The 23892-nt window shown below is 41.8% G+C and overlaps 2 protein-coding genes across 3 annotated transcripts in view; both read right to left on the reverse strand.

The window, feature by feature from the left end:
* Positions 1–12754, reverse strand: part of epb41l3b (erythrocyte membrane protein band 4.1-like 3b) — a 58635-nt gene extending 45881 nt beyond the window's left edge. The window contains exon 1 of one of the 2 annotated variants that reach the window (XM_030401623.1): positions 12603–12754. The gene's annotated coding sequence lies outside the window, so the exon portion shown is untranslated. Of the gene's footprint in view, positions 1–12316; positions 12538–12602 lie in introns of those variants that run through there. The other variant, XM_030401616.1, reaches the window with a different exon arrangement.
* Positions 12755–16711: 3957 nt separating this feature from the next.
* LOC115571878 (transmembrane protein 200A-like) lies at positions 16712–23206 on the reverse strand. Its single transcript, XM_030401499.1, has 2 exons — positions 23006–23206; positions 16712–18956 (listed from the first exon to the last, which is right to left on the reverse strand). The coding sequence occupies exon 2, from the start codon at positions 18921–18923 to the stop codon at positions 17349–17351; it is 1575 nt and encodes a 524-aa protein (XP_030257359.1). The 5' UTR covers positions 18924–18956; positions 23006–23206; the 3' UTR covers positions 16712–17348.
* Between the last annotated feature and the right edge of the window lie 686 nt (positions 23207–23892).

The following is a 23892-nucleotide window of genomic DNA, read 5'->3' on the forward strand; positions in this document are numbered from 1 at the left end:
TACTTGCACTAGTGTAATTCATTAGTGTACAATATAAATGAGGTAATAATACCATATATTTCCATTTTTTACTTCTGTTTTAACTTTCATTTTCTATATATTTTTTAACGTATTTATTAATACTGTTGATTTAATGTTTTACTGTTTCTGATAAAGTCTCAGAGGTTTGATTATGAGCTTGTGGACACCAAAAAGGAAAATAACATCTGGATATAGTATCCCTTGTTTTTATGTTTGTTCATTTTTTTTTTAAATTTTCATTACTGCTTATCATAATTCAGAATGAGTCCTTCAAGGGGCTGTATGTGGTTTTGTAGAATAAATCCAAACTCAGAATTTTAACATTAACAATAATAAGGACCTAATAATAGTAGATATATATTGTTTCTACGGCCTTTTTACTTATATTTTTTTATCTTTTTTAACTTGTATATTACTAATGTTAAATGAATGTTTTATTATGTCTGATAAAGTCCCAGAGGTATGATTATCAGCGATACAACTATTTTTGCTATCCCTTTTCCCCTTTTTAGCGACTGTCATAATGTCCCCGTTGTGGGACGAATAAAGATTATCTTATTTTACAAACCAAGATTTTTTTTGGCAGATGCATTACTTCAAAATACTTTGCGCCGCACTGAAATGAATGTTTTATTTTCTCTAATGAAGTTCAAGAGGTGCGATCATGAGCTTGTGGACACCGAAAACAACATCTGGATGCAATATCACTACTGCTTGATATAATTCAGAATGATAAAGTTCCTCGAGGGGCGCACTATGAAGTTTGAGAAGAAGGTAAGGATATTAATGAGGTAATAATACAAACTCAGAAATATTAGTTTTTTTTTTTTCCATAGCTGGATAAACAAGCTGTTCTCTGAGGAAAATGAGGTCCCCTGAACCCTGAGAGAAGCTAGAAAGGTGGCAGGGTTCGAGATCTTTCTCTTTTGATCAAAACCACATAGTGTACCTTTCATGTTTGTTGAATTAAGTCTTTTTCAAGCAAAAATAAATCTTCTCTGGTTCCAGCTTCTCAGTTATGATGATTTCTCTCTAAACTAGCGTTTCCAAAAATATTGAGTATCAAGACATTTCAATTCTGAATTGTTTAAATACCAATTTCATGCAGTAATCTCCTCTAGAAATTAATTAACTTGGATGCTGTTGTTGCTAATACACAATAACAAGCAGTGTCGTATTTATCTTTGCTTAAAAATCTTAGAAAACAAAGCACACACTACATAAAACTGAAAAAACTCTTCATCATCTGTCCGCCACAATATTTTTAACAGACTAACTTTCCATTTCTCCCAAATTACACAGCTCACACAATCACTGCTATCAAATTTTTTTTTTCAAAGGAGGAAGAATACCATTACTCTTGACTGTACATGTTTTTACTGCACTACAATCCAAAATGAAATACTGTGCTTTATTTACTATTAACTACCATGATAGGCTAATAAAATATGATGATAGATAAGATACCAAACTATATAAAGCAGTTAAAATAAGATAATTCTTTCCAAGCCACAACTGGTAAATGCAGTTAAGTTGTCAGTGCAAATAATTTAGTAATATATGATAAAACTACTGCATAACAAGCCCATTTACATTTGATCCGTTCCGTACATTCGCGGCCAATGATGCCAAAGAATGTACAATGTGTCCAATGTATTTTTACTTTACAGAACAAAACACCAGAGCTGCTCCTGGATTTCAAACGCTCTTCTCAAATACTTTCTGAGTCTGGAGAACTTTAATATTCTCCGAATTGACAAACATAATCCAAGACACACACATCTGCTGCCCTCTTCTATTGTAGGTGCATTCATGTGGGTCCGCATGCACAAATACATAAAACGCAGACATAAAAGCAAGTTTTTAATTAGTGTCTGGTTTGTTCCCTCTGGGGATTTGTGGGTTTTTCGCCTCCCGGTGGGAACTTGACCCAACTCGGTCACCCATTTGACTTTTATTTCATCTAATTGCTTTCATGCTCAAGTCATACACCACATGCCAACACTTACTGTACACTGTGCAAATATAAACACACGGTCCTGCAAATCATGGCTTCGGAGAGTTTTCTGCTGCAGTCGTACATGAATTCCCTGAATAGTGGTGAAGGCATAGCAGGCATGCTCTGCAGAGAGTGGAGGCTAAATGTAATAACACACACAGGGCAACTCTTATGTACGGCGGCCAGACAGCTGGCTCCTCATTCAGCTTGGAGCCAATTGCAGCAAGGCTCATAAAACAAGCTCAATGACCACGATGAATGTTTTTACATATTAGTCGCCTTACAATCTGAAACGATTTCGCTTAAGTTTAAATTTCTAAAACACAAACTACACGCAACCATCAGTAAGGAGAGTGAGGTTCAGAGCTGCAGGAGCCCAACAATAGATTGTAACTAAATATTCCTGTAACCCTCGATGCTGGGAGGAGGAATAATAGCTGAGGAGGGCTGTTTCTCACAAGGACACCGTAATAACTCAGAGCAGTGTCTGAAAATGTGTTCTTACTCACTACAGGTTCAGCTTTCACTATGATAAAGTGGATTCTTGTGACCAATCTAAAAAATAACTCCGCATACTCTCATAGCATTTCTCCATAGTTTGGCTCTTTCACTTCCTCCTTCATTTCTTGTTAAAGCACAGACGTCACTGTAAATGTCAACAGCTCGGAGTCCCAAACCAAACTGCAACAAGCAAAACCGCGACATGTCTCTCCAAGAATACATTCTGTACAATAAGCAGGAACAGCTAGCTGTTCTCTACACAGCCAGACAATAGTTATCTACATTTAGAGCAGGTGGAGTCTGGCGCAGCATTCTCATGACCAGACAGATCGTCTGAGACGTTGCTCATCGCGGCCCGTCTGGCCAGTGGGTGGTGACCGTCCATCTGTAATGTAGTAAACAATCTCAGATGGGAATTAAAGGGGTTACACAGGAGCTTGTCTCCAAAATAAATATCAATGTGCTGGCGTTGTTGAACAGAGATAATTCCAACAGACCTCTAATTTATTCATCCTTTAGTTTGATGTATATGTCTCACTCGGTATCATCTCAAAAATGTCAAGATGCTTTACAAAGACAAACCTAATGTAAGCAAGTCTAGCTGATGAAGAGCGAAGTGGTGCACAGACAAAAGACAAAAACAGAAGACAAAAGACAGCTTACACCAGCAGGCCTACAGTATCTACCAAACCTGGCAGAGTCCAGTGCACTTGGCTCCAAACAACATTTGTCCCCCTTTAAGCTTAATAGGGAGAACAGAGAGAACTCCATTTCGAAAAAAAAAAAAAAAAAAAGTAAATGAAATTAATGACAAAAGAACTGAGGTGGCTTTTTGCCTTGAGGCTTCATCGAGTGACCGTCAAAAGCTTAAAAACAACTCTCAGCAAACAGGCTATTTAACAGCAGACATTTTGATTATCAAAGTAGGTAAATCTCAGGTGTAACTGAATTCAATGAGGTGTCGATCCTGTTTAGGTTTTCCTCTTACAGCCCGTCTACAAAGGAGGCGTTTCAGTTCTTCAGTTGTCGGCTGTCATTTTAAGACCAATATGTTAAAATGTCTCCTGTGAGAGAAAGAATAGGAGCATTCAGCTTTTGGCACATCTGGCAGAAACAGATCAACACGGACGACACCTGGAAATCCTCTTTTGACCACCTGTGAAACTGAAGTCTAATTCCGTGTTCCAGACGACTCCGACCTTGACAATGACCTACCTCCTACTAGAAAAAGTACAATGGAACACAACTCGGAGGCCGGATATCTACTAGCGAACTCACTTCACATCCGTCTACCCTGATTTTTTTGAGGGAGCAGTCGTCCGACGTCACACAACAATGGCAGCGCCCACTGTGAGGGGGTATGATGTATGTGCGTACATCAGTATTTGTACTGGGCTAGTTGATGGAATATTTAGATACATTTCCAAGTATAAAAGTGCTGTTATATAAAATATATAATGTTGTCTGTGTAGTTTTCCCTCCTCCATTTCGTTAATATACGCAAGGAGCACTGCTGAGTGTGTACAATTGCCAGAGAGACATCATTCTATTACGGTCAGCCACATTTCTTGTTCACTTTTGGCATCATGCATCTGGAGCATCTGAAGGTCCGAAGTTGGAAATTTAGACTAAGAAATTCCAACCTCCAACGCAGCATAACATTCAGTGTCTGTCATCTGTTTACTTCAGCTTTAATCCATTTCTTGCATTTGACTTGTTTGACCTCTTGCCTGGCTGGGAATCTGTTGTTCACACTTATAATCAATGGCATTTTTTTTTTCTTTTTTCAGTCTGGAGCACAAAAACAATGAGCTAATAATAGCAGACTAAAGCTGAAAAAAGCTGCAAAGTGATGATTTCCAGTGGGATCAGCAGTACTAAGAAGGACCTAATGTTAAAAAAGATGGTCAATGATCTCTTTAAAATCCTTTCTTTTAACAGAGCTTTTCCTGATTTAACTTGGGTTTTCATGTTTTCCAAAATCTGTTTTCATTGTTTTTTAACATGTTTAACAAACTTGACGATTTTATGACTTATCAGTTTTGTTTTTCTGCCATTGAGAAGCACACTTTAAGATGGATTTTAAAAAAAGTGCTCAGTAAATAAATAATTATCATAGATTATTATTCTTACCATGAAATCAACTAATTGTATATAGAATTGACAGTATGGAGAGTAGGCTGATTTAACTGTTTGATTTTTTCGTGAATCACAATAAATTGCGAGAAAAGGCATCATGTAGATTTGATTAGTCACTGAACATTAATCCACATAACATTTCTGAGAACAGACCCACTGGAATATCGCAGTCGGTGCAGAAAACATATTAAAGCAGTACTTCACTTCTTTTTTCAATTATTTGAATCAATGTGTAACACAAAACAGGCAGCGTGCTCAGGCCTTACTGCTGACCAGCTTTATTACTTCCTGCCTGGTGCGAGTCTGAAGGCACTGAACTCTGCCGTCATATGCTTTCAGTTATAATCCTTTACTTTCTTAGAAAAACATTGATGATGACATCCCGAGAGTTATGTGTTTACATCATAATATTACCCACTGTATCCGACTGACAAATGGGAAACTTGGATACAACGGAATAAATCCTTAAGAGATAATCAACGCTTTAAGAAAACGCTCTACTGTGCGTCACTCCTCGCTCTCTGTATGTATAGTGAGTTGCAGATAAGTGTGAGTGACTCCTCTGGCCCTCCGGAGCAGCCCTTGCTCAGCAGAATGATTAATACCACACAAGACAGACAACATGTGATCTCTGGACTCTACTTAGCTTATGTGGCTGCTTAACTCTTCACTTTTTTCTGCTGCGTACGGACACTCTGTTCCTGTGCGGCTCATCTGCTTCGACGCCTCACCTTGAACCCAGTTAGCCTTGAAGCCAGTCCAGCCCCCTTTTTTTTCCTCACAATTTTCACAAGTATTAAAATAATTGGGGAACACAAGATTGCCTTAGACTAATCTCCTTCTTACAAAGCAATTGGGCAGTTGGCAGATTCAAGTTTAATTCAACATGAAATACATTTCAAATCTAGTATCATCCTCCAAGGTCAAACTGAGGGGAAAAAAAACACATTCCTCTCAAATCTTAATCAGCAAATCCTCGTTTGTATGAATATGTGTATATACTCAGTCCTCAAAATCAGTAACCTTATGAACCTGATTACAGCAATCTAATTTACAGTGCTGCGGTCAGAACAAGCCACCTGGCACTTCATCGATACGTAATTACATTGAAGCATGTCCCTTACAATACATGGCAAATCAGCCATGTGATCCAATTAAAAAAAACAAGCCCGGGCCAGCCAGCACTCCCTGCCATCCCCTGGGTTTTAGGGAAATAATTGCTGGTCTAAAAAGAATCCCTGCCCGAACACAGAATGACATTCTCATTTTTGTTTTCAGGCTTTTGCACGGAGAAACACCATAAAAGTGGCTTTGCACTGGATGGTCCATTCTGCACAGATCTTGAAATAAAATTATTCCTAATTGCACTCTTAATCTAAAATAGTTTTTCAATATTTGAATCCATTATTGAGAATGGAGACTTTATGGTTGTCATGCTAATCGTTGTTTCTTGTTACACTTTGAACTGAATGACCTCAATGTGAATTGGCTCCAGCTCTGCTTTCTTCTTCACCCCCTAACTACCCAAAGCGACCGTCCCCTGCTGTCCGGCTCTACTCAGCTGTAAACGCCCTCACTCCAAAAGGGCTGCAGGTCAGTAAGCATACACGCCAAATTACAGTGTGATTCTGACACGCCAAACTGTGCCAAGGCTCCCAAATCAGCCCCCTATCCTGAGCATGCCCTCATCACACAACACCTTCTATTAGAAAAATCTTTTCCAACTTTGGCTCCCTTTCATGTGAGGCCAAGGATACATACTGCAGACTGAAACATGCACATGAAAAGGGATTGAAGCATGTCCGACCAAGACAGTGAAGAGCACTCCCTTTCTTGTGTTTTTGCATGTAGGCAGCATATCTTATCTTGAGGAATCGTAAATGTGTTCAGTGTTTGTAACCTTTGGAAAGCGGTAGGCCAGTGATTGTGCCCGTCAAAGTGATTGCGGACGAGGCATTTTTAGAGAAAGGGAGGGGCAGCACATGTTAAGTGTGTGGTTGGGGGGAAATGGCAGCAGTACTTAGAAATTGTCTTCTCTTTTAGAGCTTTGTATGGATATCAGCAGAACAATTTGAATAGCCTAACGTCCAAACAGCAGAATAGGCAGTGTCTGTGGTAGTCCAAGATACTGGATCATGTCCCTATTTTTTCAAAACAAAAAAGTGTAAAATGGGTTCAATCAGGCTTTTTTGTGACTCTATAGTTTGTGTTGCATGCAGTTTTCATCTAAGGTATAATATGCAACACATTGGAAAATGACTAGACATTAGTTATACATTTTCTTGAGAGGCGTACTTAGAGTATCTCAAATGTTCAAACCCAGAGCAATATGGAATCTTAATTCAAAGTAATGGTGCGTTTCATTTGCTCATCCAGTCCATACTGGCACCACTAGCATATGAGCTTTGGATGGGATGGAGCTAGCTGGTTACCATGCTAACTAACATGCTAATAATGATGCTAATAATGTCAGACATGTATTCCCTATCTGTTGATAATTTCAGGCATTTTTTAATGTTTTCAACTACAATTCTTACATGTGAGCCTGAATGATGTAAATATAAACTATAATGCCAAAAGTATTCACTCACCCATCCAAATAATTGAAATCAGGTGTTCCAATCACTTCCATGGCCACAGGTATATAAAAGCAAGCACCGAGGCATGCAGATGGTTTCTACAAACATTCGTGAAAGAACGGGTCGCTCTCAGGAGCTCAGTGAATTCCAGCGTGGTACAGTGATAGGATGCCACCTGTGCAACAAGTCCAGTTGTGAAATATACTTGCTCCTTATTAACTGTCAGTGGTATTATAACAAAGTGGAAGCGATTGGGAACGACAACTCAGCCACGAAGTGGTAGGCCACGTAAAATGACAGAGTGGGGTCAGCGGATGCTGAGGCGCATAGTGCGCAGAGGTCGCCAACTTTCTGCAGAGTCAATCACTGCAGAGCTCCAAACTTAATGTGAAACACAAGACTCTACAAGAGGCTAAAGCAGTGCTAGCATCACTGTGAGGCTTCACTTTGGAACAACAGTGCTTTGAGTTTAATGCTAACATTAGCATGCTTTCAATCACAGAGCTAACATGCCAATATCAAGCAGGTATAATGTTTACCATGTTCACCATCTTAGTCTAGCATGCTTAATTTGCTAAATTTGCATTAAACTAGAACCACAGCTGAGGCTGATGGGAATGTCATTAGCTTAACAGGTATTTGGTTAAAAACCAGTATTAGTTTAAGCGCAATGATAGTCCTAGAGGAAAAGTGAGGATCGCCAGAGTTATTACAGTTAATCCTGAAGGGGGCATGAATGTCTAAACCTAACCCTATACCAGTTTTATAGCAACACAGACATCCCTTGAATAAAATGTCTTCCCTGATATACAATATGCAACCTAAAACTGAACAGATAAATTGCCCAGTCTGATATATCTATGGATGTTAGCTTAGCAGATATATTGCATAGGTGTATACGTCAGCCAAAAAGTAACAAGAAATTGAAAAACAACAACGGCAACCTAGATTTGAGGCAAAGCTGTGTATGCTTTCTGTGATTAGTTATATTATGCTAAAAAAACAGATAGACTTGTCCTTCAGTCCTTAAGCAGGGATAAAAGGAAGCTCAGTGCCTCAATGTTCAGTGCAAAATAAGCAAACTGGTAACAGATTTTGGCAGGAAACTAAAGTCCCTTCACAATAGCACATTTGAGGAGGAGTTCAAAGAGAGCCCAGTCTGAAGCTAACCCACTCTCCACTATAAATACCCTGCGACTGTCAAGGTGCCATCCCAGGAGCTGCAGCTTTATAAGGCAAAGACAGCCCCATACTGCTCTCAAGTGATCAGGCAACACTGGGGAGATAAGGAGACTCCCAACGAGCTTATCTCTCCACTCAACAAGATTGAGTCATACGTGTGATCTCTGATCGTGAGCAGCACTGTGGTCACGTGCAGAGCAAAGCTTACATCAACTAACTGACAGCGAACGACTGTACACCTGAGGGCATGTAGTCTGTGCTCATTGTTTCATTTGCATTTTACACTAAAAATAGCAAGAATCGCCTGAAAATGACGATTATGTTTTCAAGTAATTGCTTAGTCAAGGAAATGTGAAAAAGCAGTCACAATGTCTTGGGGCCTGAGGCGACATCTTCAGCCTCTGATTGATCTGTTCAACAAAACGGTCCAAAAAACAAAATAACAAAATCAATCGACAATGATTTTCTGAAAATGAGAGCAGACAGTTTTTACATTTAAGGAGCTTGATCCTGCACATATCTGTGATTTTTTGTTTAAAATATAATAAACATTTTTCTTTTTTTTTTCATCTTGTAGACAAACCTTGGTAAACTTGGTAAATTAAAAGTCAAAATGTTTTAATATTTTACAGCTGCAGCCCTAATTGATTTGGAACATTGTGTTCGTCTCGGAGAACAAAAAACAAAACAGGATGCAAAATGGCATATCGCATTAAGGGATGAAAATAAAAAAATATGACTATTCTTACATTTCTTGTTAAAAAGGAAGGGAAAAATCTAGGAACAATTATCTGCAGACATCCAGGAAGTCATTTTTATCCCACTGGGAGTTTAATAATGGAGCCATCATACAGTCTGTGCACCGTGGAAAGGTTGTGGGCGTAATGTGATAATAACTCAATACTCGGCTCGGGCCTTTCATTCTAAAGAAAGTCTACAGAAAATTACTCCAACCTTTGCATGTCTTTATCACTGAATCGCGATAACGGCAGAGATTTGCAGACTATTTCTTTTCACCTTTAACCTTTTATTTCTGACTCACACACGGCCCCATACATATCCTTCATTCCGTCGAACACAGCACAATGAGTCACAGCATTAAAACAGCACCAGGTAAAATAACGTGCTCTCCTCGCAGCACAATGCCAGCGCTATTGATCATGACCTGAGCTGAGTGTAGTATTGATCTAAATTCCAAAGACGAATGGTGAGAGATAGCGTGAGAGTCTCTATCACCGGCAACATTAACATGAAAACAACAGTATGAAATGTCTCCTGTAGAGCCCATAAGAGCCTCAGATGTCCGCAGCAGAACATAATAACTGTGAACATGACCGACTCTTCCCGAGCCAAAGAGAGATTTCATCTTGGTATGTCATCCTGTGTGAAGAGCAGAGGTGCGTGAGAGGCGGTAAAGACTGAAATGACATTCGGAAGAGAGATTCTAGGGGGAAATAAATTCCTTGATTCTAAGCAAAAGGTCACCGGAGTCACAATATGCTTTTTGCTTTAGGTCATCAAAAGTGGACTTTCAATATACGGCCGGTTAAACGTCTTCAGACGTTATTACCTGATGTAATGCACAGTTCTGGCACATGTGCTCGCTGCATTCAAGTCAAAGTCAGATTTTGGAAATTCCCCGCTGCTTGTCCATAATTACAACCTTCCTGTGTTCCAGTGGCCCGGCTTGGAAAAACCAAGGCAAGAAACATGGTCACCCACGACATTTATATACACTTTCCCATGTAACAGCTGGTGTCATGTAATTTACAGTGTGTGTTACACGGTTTACTGCAAACATTCCATTTTAAACTGACAAGTCGTGAGTTTGATATTCAGACTTTCAAACGGTGAATTTCCATCGTGTGCTGCCAGCTAATGAGCTGCGAGAGAGCAGCATCCAGGAAACCTCTTGAAATAATACACGTGTCTACCACATTTGTGTCTGATCAGATTCTTAAGATGAGTTTTGGTTGTGTCACATGTGATAATTCTCGGGGCTGCCTCCTGATTGTCGTATCAAAAAAGATGCAATATGTAAGAATTGGCAACCTGTTGAATTCTTACTGCCAACAAATATGTACAGCACATTACCAAAGTAATGGATCATTTCCGCAAACCATATCCTGTTTCATGACTGTAATTAATGTGGCTCATTAGCTCAGTTATCACATCTTTGACATGTCGTCAAAACTGTTATGTCTTCACATTCTGTTGATCATTTTGGTACATTTCTTAACATTTTTAAACTAAATTCTTTACATATTGCACCTTCGCTACAACTTGTTGTTAGGGGCCGGAATGAAAGTATGAAGTAGCTGCAACACTCTTGTCCTAAAGAAGTAACTAACTGCTGCTAATTGTAGCTTCTAGTTAGCTCAGTTAGCCGTGCAGTAACCTTGGGAAATGTATTTACACTACCAGCACAGGACTGCTAGGTGGAGGAGCTTTTGAGGAATGAGCAACATAGCTGGAGCTGGGCGATCAGGCAATGAAGCCGGCCCGGCAGCCCCCCAGTCAACACGGCTGGACGGGGACCGAACACAGACTTTGAGACAGACAGAGGTCAGTTTGACAACAGGGAATGTGGAAATATACCAATACAGCAGCTCAGACGAGGACTTTAGTCTCTGTTGTCTCTAACTCAGTCGTTAAATACTAACGCTTTGGGTTGGTGTACAATTGGTACACCACTGCCCACGTGCAGCGACTTCCAACTTTCTCCCGAATCCTTCACTGGGCTGCCCACTTGTCAGCTGCATTGTTGGAGAAATGACATATGTTGGACTTTGTTTTACCTCTGGAGCACCGCACATGAGCTTTGGTTTCTGGCTTTGTGAGAGGTCTGACTATAATTTCAAGCAGCAATCAGACACTTTTCTTTAAATATGGAAAATTGTATGTTACATGAAACCAGTATGGAAGAACAACTCTCAACGTCCTCTGCCCACATGGTATAACATACAGCAACGACACTTGTACCAGGGTCTCTTAAAGACAAACAAGAGCAGCAGCTCAGCAAGTACATCCGTTCATCCATTCATTGACACCTCGCAGTCAAACGTGCTTGTGCCACCACCGGCCACAGAACATGACGAGTCTCACAGACTTTGCCCAGCCTTATCTCGCCCCATAAATCCGTTTGAACTGCTGGACTGTAAGAACGACCATGTGGCTCTATAAAAAGCAAATGGCCCACCTTAAAAATATATGTATAAAAGGACTAAATTTCAAATGAAGACTTAATCACACAGCCATACGTACTACGGGACACTGCAGATTTGCAAAAAAAAATGACCACGCAGTCATGTTAAATACCTCTCTGTAGTGTTAAAACAAAGAGCTCTTCCTTCATTGATTCATGCACTTTTCTATTTTAGGGACGTATAAGCGGAAACACACGCTGTGAAGACTTCCCATTTCCGAACTGTTTGTCTGTGCCGAGCAAACTTTCTGATCAGGTGTGTGTGTGTGTGTGTGTGTGTGTGTGTGTGTGTGTGTGTGTGGGTGAGGAAAAAACTAGTCGTGCTTGCTCAGCAGTTATGAGTTAAGAAACTGTCCAAGAAGTCTGCTGATGTCGATCTCATGACAGCAGAAGACAATCAACATGTTCAGATGGCCTCAGAGCAAATGTCAGAGAGGAATTTGAACAGTTGAGAGTTCAGAAAAGTCATTTTGACACCAGACAGGACAGAAAACTGGTGGTTTTAGGATGCAACTGGTTGCTTTTTTAACCCCTTGAAGTGACACATTGGCCTTTACAGCCTTAATGGCAGAAGCTAAAACTACATGTCTCTTTAAACATATTCAAAGTCTGCTTTGTCTGCTATGTGTCAACTGCCACAGTTGTTATGTGTCATACTTCCCGCTTTTGTGAATGAAGGCTTGCACTCACCATTTCACATTCCCAAGTGAAGAGGACAGCAGCAGGTCACAGTGCGTTTGGAGACCCCGGCGAGTGAATCGGAACAGACACATGAAAAATGAAACAAGTCATTAGTGAGTGGACACACGTCGTGGTAAAAATCGCCTTTTGAATACGTCAACGCTGCCAAAAATGACACAAAACTCAGCTGATTCACTGACAAGCAAACAGTTTTTTTTTTTGTTGTTTTTTTTTTTTAAGTGGAGAAGTTCTGCGGTGCACGCAAAGTGACACAAACACAGCTGAGCAACTTTACCTGACTCTTCTCGTGCGGAGACAAAACTCCCTGAAGACCAGCTGACACCCGTGTGTGTGCGTTACTGGCGGACTAGAATCCCGACGCGGAGCTCGTCTGGGTGGAAAGGACCAGACACCTGTAAGCGCCTGCTTTGGCAAGCCTTCCCGGAGACGGGGCCGAGCTAACCCCGCCCCCCACCGGCCTCATAAACGGCCCCCGTAGTGCTGCTAAACGGGCACGCCCACGATGACGACGCGGCCAGCAAAGCCCCAGCGCCCCCTGGTGGTAGGCTGCGGGACGAGGGGTGTGTTCGATCATAATCTCTGTGTCACATGACCACTAGATGGCCTTGTTAGGCTGAGATACATAAGAGGTGCTTGGTGGTAAGTCTGCAAACTGAGCTGAACGTGTTCTGTGATTTTTTGTGCGTAGGGGGAATATAAAAGTGTTAATTACTGACGCACAAGCAGCATTTTTTGTTTTTGTAGCTAGTCAAGTGGAGCTAATTTGTATCTTTTGTACATTTTTTGGTTTGAATCTGTAACAATCCCTTACCATTTTTAAGATAGTTAATTTATTAGCTTAAAAGCTATTGCTGTTGTCTGATACAACAGTCCTGGGTCATTCTACAGAAGCGTCCACTTTTGGAAGGGCAGACTATCTAAAACTTGACTCCCTTTTCATTTAAAAGTAGACCACATTAATTGCGTTTTTACAAAATGGCTGCTACAAGGCACCAAAACCACATGTTGTCAGTCATGTAATACTCACTAAATCATGTGATTCAATCCATTTGAGTTCTACTTTTCTTTATTACAACTGAAGTTGGTCACACTACCGCCGTCAACTAAAAGCTTCATATGAAATCTGGAGAAAAATGTGAACATTTCTGAGAATTGAAAAGAGACAGTGTCCTTTCTTCATAGAACTTCAGGAAATAGGTCAAAGGAAGTAAAGTGATGTCATAAGTGTGATTTTTATTTTGTCATACAGTAACACCAGTGACGTTACCCCAGGGGACGATTACATTCATAACATATTTTATATTTATTTGGATTTTTCTAAAATGCCATTTCTATCATATATTTGATAGTTCTGTTATAATTATTATTATTGACCATTATTAAGATGACTCTGTGGACAAGTTGTTCTGTGGTGCTTGGAATGTTAAATACTTGATTAAAACACCAATATTGGTGATGTTTCCAAAGAATGACCCTCCTGCGAAAACAATGTGAAGGGTTCATAATTTGCCCAAAAAGAGAGGATTCAACTTCATGGTCAGTTTGGAGGCTGCTTCATGAAGGTAAGATTGTTGATATGACTACTTTCTTTTGAGCTGCTGTAGGTGTTGCCCACTGAATACACTGGAAACTGAGTGTAGTTGTATGTAAAGCCTTAAAGGGGCTTGATCTATCAATTTACAGTGATTTAAATGTATTAATCACTTTTGTATTGTCCATGTGTGAGCAGATTGCAATGTGACATGAAAAATGACACCTCCCCCGCCTTTCTTGGTTGCCTAATAAGCCCACAGCATGGTGTTTAAATGGGCACTATGAAATTTTAGAGAAGAAATTCAAACTCCAATTTTTAATATTTACATATTTATGAAATTACTAAGGTAATAATTCAAACTCAGAAATATGATCTTTTCAGTTACTGAATAACCAAGCTGTTCTGAGAGGAAAATAAGGTCCCCAGAACACTGTCTGAAGTAGAAAGGTGGCAGGGTCCGCCACATATAAACAAAGTAAAACAGTATGAAATTGTGTTGTCCTTTAAGGTCAGTTTGTTTATTCAGTTTATTCAGCTATGAAAACGAAGAGTTTGTTTATTTAATCTGTTTTGGCATAAAAAAATAATCAGTTAATGAGTCTCGGTCAATCTTTGCCAAATCCACATGCACATTTAAGCTGTTTAATGCTGCTTGACTTTGGATTTCTTTGTGATGGACTTCGATTTCCTCAACAGTCTAACGGGCATGACTTTATGTACATTCTCGAGTGCCTCGTCTCAGTGCCTGTCTCTGCTCCGCTAACAGAAAGCGACAGCAGCTAACAAACTAATCAACTGGCTTCCACCAGAATGCAGAAGTTCCACAGAGCCCCAACTAGTAACCATAGTTGTCAAAATAAACATAAAGGAGTTGAAACTCCAATATTTCCTCTGAAATGTATTGAGTCAGTATGAAGAAGCATAAAATGGAAGTACATAAGACAAGTACCCTAAAATGAGTAAATCAAAATAGTCCAGAAACACATTCAAACAGGTGTCAAGTTAAAGAAAAAAGAAAAGAATCATAATAAATGCATGTCTCTATGACAGTCGCCAGGTGTGATCTGAGGATGTACAATAAATATCAGCCTGATAAATTATCAGCCCGAATATTTGGAAATTCATATTAATGGCTAGTTATTGGTATCAGTGAAATTATAGCGCCAATAAATACATAAAGAGAGCCAATAATACAAAGCCAAATTGCTTTCATTATCTGAAGTAGTACAGCATCTACACACTCCAATACAGTAGGTGGCGATATGCACCATTCAGGTTTGATGGGAAAAGTCACAAGTTATCTTTTTAGAGCTATGCAATATCAAATCATCCGTCTTTTCCCACTACAGCTAATCTAATTATTGGTTAATATATTGGCACCAGCAATGAGAATTAGGGGATTATTGGTTATCGGTATCATCTGGAAAGAATCGATACCATGCATCTCTAACGATTATATCAGCACATCATTAGTATCAGCTGGTAAAGGTTTTCAAATGAAAACCATATTGGCACAAAATGAACATTTCTACAGATATAACAGGCCAATAAATGACGCTTTTGGTTTCTTTTTGCCAAGTTAATGTGAAAAACTTGAACAGCATTGTGTGTGGATTTGTAAGTGGACCGTCACAATAAGAGTAGGCATTATAATAACATTTCAATTCCATGTCAGAAGAGATTTGATGCTCCCTGTAATCGGGTGGGGAATGGAGTGCACAGATCAGTATCAGCATTGGTTGGAAAATATCGACATATTATGTATCAGAAAAACTCCAATAACGTGCATCTGTAGCGTTCTTATCAACAGTCATCAACAGAACACTAAATGAAAGAATTTGAAGTTCCAGAGACTTGTTAAGACGATGCCATGGCACAGTGAAAGTAATTCTATTAGCTCAAGCTGGCTAAACACCTGGCTATGGCACAGTATTTCCTAGTTTTTCTATTATGGGAACAGTTTACCTAAAAAAATTAAAATTCAGTCATTATGTAGTCACCCCCATGCCGGTGGAAAGTCAGGTTAAGTCTCAAATTCGGCAAAAGATCTGTGGAGTTTTACAGCAAAACAGCGTTGCAGCATTCTCCCGAACAACTGAAGTTGATGGGGACTTGTTTCAGAAACAACTGGAATAAAACTAAAAATGGCTCCATACAGCTTGTATGATGTCTCTAAAAGCCATAAAATTCCAAATTGGAATTAGCCCATATGCCATCTCAACTGGGTTCACAAGCTTGACTGTCCATAGAGGGTGTAAAGCACGTCTTCTCAAATCAACTTTGGATCTCCGGCCTTCTGGAGACTTGGATTAAGCGGGACAAGCTGTAAGGAGCTTTACTTTTACTTTTGGGTTATTTTCGCTGGCTACTTCCGTTGTTCATGAGAAAGCTGCAATGCAGTTTTGCTGCAGAGCTCCAGAAATGTTCTGTGGACTACAAAACTTCACCTGACTTTCCATCTGTGTGGTGGTGAGTAGAATTTTCATTTTTGGATGAGCTCATTGTTTAATTTTTCACCCATCTGTATTGGCTGAAAAGCCTCTGCGGATCTTCTTTATTTAATAGTAAAGCCCAATCACCCGAAAGACTGTTGTAAAGGTCACTTATAGGTTACTGGTCTCAGCTCAGTTAACACAGATAATGTGACATCAATACCACTGCAGTCCGTCTCACTAATGAGAAGGGCTGCTAAAGTGCAGGAAAACAAAATCTATAGCATCTGCAGGTTAATCAGTCAGCTGTTTTTGATCGCTTTAATGTAACTTTCTTAATTCTTTAGAGCAAAAGCACTAGTTTACATTGGCTGCATTTAAGCTAAGACCACACAAGGACACCTACTAGACCCGACAGGAGGTGTTACAGTCAAGTTTATTCAACCATGAATGTTTCATATAAACAAGTGTGCACAGAGGGAAGACCTTGTCCTCAAGGTCCCGATCCTAAACCAAACGTCTACCTGAGATTCAATTCAGTTCACCTTTTCACGTGGTATTCACAGAACAATGTAGAGAAACGATTCTAGACTATTTTAGTTTTCTGTGGCATATGTTGATGCTACAGTACAACATGTCAGACGGTAGTTCTCAGTGACAGTTTTGGCAATTCTACAAGCTACAATGTTTGCCCTACTGTTATACAAAAAGAAAAGTCGAAACTCATCAGATCACATTTTCTTGTCTTTTTTCTGTTTTTTACAAATCTTTACTAAATCTTCTTACAAGTCTTTAGTATTGCTCTTGCTACATTGAAAAAATAGAAAAATTACATCTGAATATTGAGCTGTGGATGTGGTATTTATAAAGAGCCTTGCTCTTGAGTGTTCATGGCTATGTTTCAATAGTCCTTTAGCTGCTTACTCTCCATGTTTCCTGCCCCTTTCATGGCCGGCTTCACATCAGCGATCAGAGAAGAAGATACGAAGCAAAGAACAAGACATCGAAGAGTTTTCAGAGGCTCATCAGCAAAAAAAAAAAAAAAAAAAATAGTCTAGGTTTCTACAGAGGTGCTGGGTGTCACCAGATCCCCCTCTCCCTGAGCTTCGTTTTCTGCTGCCGCTGCTGCTCCTGATGCTGCGTCTGTTGCTACTTCCTGTTCAGTCGCCACTAAAGAAGTGTCTGTGTCGGGGGCTTCGAAGGACTCGCCCCCCAGGTCAGTCAGTTTGATGTAGCCCTTACTGTTGGAGTGCTCCAGACGAGGGTAGCTGAAGCGCCTGGCTCTGTCGCTTTGACGGCACACAGTCACAGACAGGCTGCAGCGCCGTGCAGACCTGGGCTGATCTGTGAGGGAGTTGAGCGACAGCCGTGACCCCATTGCCCTCACAACAGGTGATGGAGGAAACAGCTGGGTCCACTGCAGTTGAGGCTGAGGCTGAGGCACCCCCTGTTGGTAAGCTGTGTCTGTGGTGATGTTGTCATGGCTCTGATGTGGCGGCGGGGAATCTGCCAGTGAGGCGTCCTTCTCCTTGGGGACTGTATCATCAGTCTGGCCGGTGCTGGCTTGTCCTTCCTCAGTAATGGTTTCATTAGCAGCCTCAATAACGACCTCCTCCTCTGAGTGCCCCTCTGCTTCTGCTCTGTCGGACTCCTCCACCTCACAGTTGTTCAGTTTGATCACAGGGAGGGTAAAAGCGTTCACAGAGGAGGTGACGATGGAGGTGGTCTCCCACTGTCGGGGCTGTGGGGCCTGCTCGCCGCTATTGCTGTAGTCTTTGTAGATGCTGTAGACAGTGTCCGTGAAGGTCTGGACATCTCTAGACCAGCTCCGAGGCCTGCTGACCAACGATTGGCGTCTGAACACCTCATCTGCACCTAACTCACCCTGGAAACCGAGTCCGGTGGAGGGCCAGGAGCTCCGAGTAAGCATCCCGCTTGCAGGGAATGAAGCCGACGGACCTTCCGCATTCTTCGACTGGGTGTAGTTCACCAAACCATTAAGAGGTGAGTACTCCTTTGAGCGAATGCTGTGGAGATCTATAACTGTGGAGTAGATATCCCTAAGGTTGATGATTTTGGTCTTCTTGTCTCTGTTTTCATGGAGGACTGCATTGGCGCAGATGAAGAGGAAAATGCCAATACCCATCACCAGCGGTCCGAAGACTTTCAGATTGTCTGAGTACAGATAATTATCCAGGAAGTCACACAGGAAGCCACAGTTTCGGGAGGGGCCGGGGATGCTGCTGTTAGAATGGCTCTGGTTGAAAACATTTGTCTGGCCAGTGGGAGGCTTATCACGGGTTAAGTTAGCAGAAATAGCCTGGCTCTTGGAGTAGTTCATCCTGTTGGGGTGGTAGACTCCAGTCCTGCGGCGCTCCTGGTACTGCAGCTGGTTCTCGCTGGGCCAGTAGCCCAGCACAGCCATGGAAATCCCCACCATGAGAACTGCAACTCCAACTCCAGCAACAAAACCAGCTGGGGAGCACAGATTGAGCTTCCCCTTCACTATCACCACGTCGTTCTTCTTCTTTTTCTTGGATTTCCGTTTCCTTTTGTTTTCCGCCCTGTTCTTAGAGCGGAGGGAGTCCTGGCGCCTGTTCATGCGCAGCAGGCCACCTGTGGCTATCATGGTGGCGATTGGACAGCAGGCTTGTCACTCAACCTGGCAGGACGCAAAGTAGAGAAGAGCGAGTGTTAGCTTGATGTTGTAAAGGATAAGCAGATGGTTTAGACATTTAGAAACAGAGTAAATATGTTCATTTCACTGAGAGATTACACATGTAATCCAGATTTATTATCCATACAAGGCTGGATTATTGGGTACCAAGAAGACCCCAGGTTCTCCCTGACATTATCTTTGTTGTTTTATGAAAATAAAACACTAAACACTAAATATAATATAACTGATATATTCTTGGAGAGACAGGTCAGCCTAAATCGAAAATACATATTTCCCTTTCCCAGAGCAAAATTTTTACTGCTCAAAGCTTGCTCCTTTATGGCTATGGAGCCGTAAAGGAGCTCAATGAGAGTTCTCATTTCAGTCTCGTTGTAGTCTTTTTTGGTCTGAAACATTTCTTATGTGTTTCTCCTAAAATTCCTTAGGAGCAATAGGTGAGACTTGAGACTTTACCGCTTAAACCTTGCTCCTTTCCAGCACTGGGGAGACATTCTGAAACTTCACTGAGAGCTTGATGAGATCTCCTTTGAAACGTACAGGGAGCCCAAGTTGAGCTTTTCTGCACCTGTTTCTCAGGAGAAACAATTGAGAAACAGGTGAATTCAGCCACAGCCTCACTTTGGTCTCACAGAGATCTCATAGTTGTCTAGGAGAAATGAATGAGACACTACTGAGATCTCTTTTCCAATTTTCGTTTCCTCTGGGTTTAGCTGTCGTGCCATTTATCCACCCAGATTGTTTTGGTGTGAATTGCCGAGTTTTGGATATATACCAGTCGTAGAGATGTCTATGATGGATGTAGATGGCACTCTGCTTGTGGTTCAAAAAGTGCCAAATACATTTGAAAAACTCAACAGCAATGACTCTTTCCGCTAAGCATGATCTATGATCTGGTGCCTCAAGATATACCACAGACCTTGTTGTGAGCAGTTTTCTGTTGAAAGTATTTTCTTTCTACCGCATCACTGCGCAGAAGCAAGCATGCATCTACTTGTAGACAAAAGGCTTGTTCTTTTAACAGTGTCCTCCTCAGCTCAGCTGTAACATTAGCTGGCTTAGTCAGCTTGGTTAGCCAGGCTCTTATCCATGAGTAGATGAGTACTTCTTACATGAAACTGCTCTCAACAAGGTCTGTGGAGTATCTTGAGTCATGATTTCTGGAAAGAGACATTGCTGTTGAGTTCTTCAAATGTATTTTCTGGGTACTTTTGATCACCACAAGCCAAGTGCCATCTCCAAAATGTGGCAACTCACACCAAAACAATCTAGATGGATAAACAGCACTGCAGGTGAGGGGGAATAATACGTATTTTAGATTTGAGTTGTCTCTCTAAGATGTTTAATCTAGTTTGATACCTTTCAAGGCCCTAAAATAGATTTTCTCAGCCAGCTTCTTAAATGAGCCATGGGTTCCAACTCGACCGCACAGATTTCTGCAACACTTTTGCTGATTTCACACGAGAAATTATTTATGTACTTCTTTTTTCCCTGTGCTCATCTCGCTAGTTTATAGGGCAGGATTTATCTGGAAAAACGTGATGTCATGCGCTGCCAGGCAGCGACCGAGGTTTAACAACATCTGCATCAAAATCTGCTGACAGTAAGTGGGTTGTTGTCTGTCAAAGTCAGATAAAACAGCACCCACATAGTCCTGATGAAGCAGTTTGGTTGAGATTTAATAGCTAAAGATGTTTCTTTTTTTACTTTAAAACATGAATATTTAATGTTGTAGAGAAATACTTACTCATTACTCCAGCGTAGGAATACTGCTTGGACCCCACAGCTCATTTTTTATTTTTGCTCTCCACTAGTGGGTTCAACTGGCCTTGTATCTGAGATTATACTACAGGTAGAGTATACACTGTTTGTTTGCACAAAAGGCAGATATTAGTCATCAGATGTACATCTATCTGCTGGTGCCGGATCTATAAATACAGCGACGTAAGCGAAACAGAGACAGATACTCAAGTTGACAGGGGAGAACAAGGAGTGCTATTTATCTATATTCAGCAATGCTGGTGCGATATCAGCCTATGAAAATGTAATGTGTCCAGACAGGAGGCCAGCAGGCATGTTCTCTCCACCTCGCTCTCGCCTCCTTACTCCCTTTCCCCTTGCTGCCTCTCCTCTCTCGCACCAATCGCTCCTACCACACACTCTGCCCTCCTGCTTTCCACCCAAATCCATTTCACCATCAACCAGCGCAGCTGTGCTCTGGGGTGACAGCACCCGTCCATCACATACAGCACATCCACAGAAGCAAATCTGAGGCACTTGTCCACACACAGACACCGCCTCTGGCATGTACAGTGTGATTTTTGCATTTGTTGTTTTTTTTTGTTTTTTTTCTGATTACACAGCACCTGAGCAGAAGCCAGCCGTGGCCCAAAGGGGCGATGGAGCAACCTACACCTCTCCTGATTGCACACATCTGCTGATGGGTTTCATCCACATGTGGTGAATTATAATGGCAGGATAAGGCTGATTAGTTAAGACTCCAGCGTTCCCTCCTTGATTGTGCTGGTAGCTAGATATTTAATTAGACTAATCACGCCTAATTGCGCATGACTTAGGGCTTAGGTTCATGAATAACTTATTCCACAAATTCCTTTCAGAGCAGCAGTTAATAAGACGTTTTCAAGGGTTGCTCGGGGTGCTGCTCTTAGGGCCTTTAACAGTCAGAATAATGATGATTTAAAAGGCCTAGAGATCCCTTTACGAGCCAAGTCATTACATGCAGTTCCCAGGGAAAGTCGATCAGGGAGCTGTGCTGCACCTGAGCCTCGGCAAACAACACGCCGGCGCTCAGCTGCTGTTTATAGCGACTTTTCTCAGCGTATCTCGTCTCGAACGCCTCCCGGGCGCGACCGAGTCAACCTGCGCTAAACCCGATAGCGCGTAGGCGGCGGAACCTGTCTTTGTATTTTGGACAGCTAACGTGGACCAGGAGTGGGTGTGGGCCAATTGTTTCTCTGTCTGCGGTGCTGAGCAGGAAGCTGCCAAGTCCTCTCTTCGGGTTGCTGCCCGTCTGACAGGGATGGAGAGGAGGAGGAAGAGGGAGAGGAGGAGGAGGAGGAGGCCGGCGTTAAGCTCGGTCCGTCCAGGCTGCGGGGGCGCATATTTTCGCGCAATGTTGCATGAGTAATCGACTGTTGACATTACGGCGCATCTGTTTCCCTTCTGCTGAAAAAAAAAAAAAAAAAAAAAAAAAGCAAATACGAGCCGCGGTGGACTCTTGAGTTGAAAATGTCCAGAGCCCCGGCGACGCATCTCTGCCTCCAACACAAAGCCTAACAGTGGGTTTCTGGGGCTCGCAGGGTGCAGACAGATGACAAACATCCACACCTCTTCCACGGCCTGACGAAGCCCATGCTCCCATAACTAACACTCACAACTCACGGCTGCGTGCTCATAATGGAACCTTTATTTAAACGCACGGTGCCAGCCTGCTACCAACTTGTTATAAATCGGGGCTTTAATGGCGACATCGGAGCGGCAGGAAAAAAAAAAAAGTTTAACTGGATAAATAGATCAAATATTTGCTATATTCTCGCTCCCAGCACCTTATTTTTCTTTACGCGTCTCGCGCATCTGACAGACGATGTGTCAGATATGGAAGAAAAAGCGAGACATCTCACCAGATCGCAACAAAATAATCGCGGATGTATAAAATAATAATAATAAAAAAAAGTAGACGGACTAGAGTGCGCATTGCTCCAAGTCCAACGCCTTCCTCACATCAAAACTCTTGTCCGTCGACCCCCCCCCCCAAAAAAGAAACACTCCCCAACTGCACCTCACCAAAAATTAAAAAGACTTCCCAAACCCTGCTCTCCCTTCGATGGAGCCCACCGAGAGTCAACGTGGAAGCGGACGCGACTATCAAAGCACAAAAGGAAGCACGGATACTCAGCTGGAGGTAAAGACGCTCGCGCTGGTAAATCAAATGATGATAATAATAATAATAATAATAGTAAAAGAAACAAACAGATGAGATCGAATCGTAAACAAACAGCGAAATGCTCTCTTACCAGAAATTGCGGCTTGACAGTCAAGCATCTTCAAAGGCGCACTCCTTGCTCAGCTGTGCCTGTCGTGGTGCGCCACTTTGGTGCCAAGGCTGGAAGAGTGGTTTCCAGTTGAAGGCAGATTCACAATAGACCGGCAGGGGCGGGCCAACTGCGTTTCTATTGGTGGTGATTACTGGGCAGCGTGAAAAACGAGGGTTGCTCGGGACATTTATCATACTATATGTTACACTCCAAACGTTTCCACATGTTGCCCCCCTCCCCCCACCCTTTCAAATCTTCTGCATCGACACAGTAACCTCTAAAGTGCCGAATTACACTTGATTTGCAGATGCCAGCTGCATTTTGCCACAATTTATGGTGTTTGCACACTGGCTACCCCCCACCCCCACTTGTTATACACAGGCTTCTTATGTACACACACACTTTGTGATAAACACAAGGTGTGAATAAACTGCTGCATCATGGGTTTTAAACTGCACATAAAGCTGGAGGTGAGGTCAGCAAAAGTGCACCGAATTCATCATCTCTTTCACCATGTGCCTTCCTTCTCCTACCTTCCTCCCCTGGGTTACATTGCTGTAATTGCCCGTATGCTGCGTCCCCATGTTTAACAAAATGAAATATGACAGAGTCCAGATGTGTTCCAGTGATGTGAGACTTGAGACACAGGCAGCAGCAGCTATACACCAGGGCAGGAGAAAGAGTGGAGCATGGATAGCTGCGCTTTAGTGCTGACGCTCCAGAGAGTTGACTGCGAATTTATGACCCAGAAACGTGTTTTTGTTTACGGCATAAATTAGTGGTAGGAACAGAGAAAACCCGAGCGCATACGCCACCGCAGTGGGAGTCAAAGTACACACGGACATGGGAAATAATCCAAGGGTTTT

Source organism: Sparus aurata, chromosome 21 (genome assembly GCF_900880675.1).
Source record: "Sparus aurata chromosome 21, fSpaAur1.1, whole genome shotgun sequence".
Taxonomy (NCBI): domain Eukaryota; kingdom Metazoa; phylum Chordata; class Actinopteri; order Spariformes; family Sparidae; genus Sparus; species Sparus aurata.

Bases quoted from the DNA above. Each gene is read 5' to 3' on its own strand.
- LOC115571878 (XM_030401499.1), bottom strand. From the start codon at position 18,923: ATGATAGCCACAGGTGGCCTGCTGCGCATGAACAGGCGCCAGGACTCC.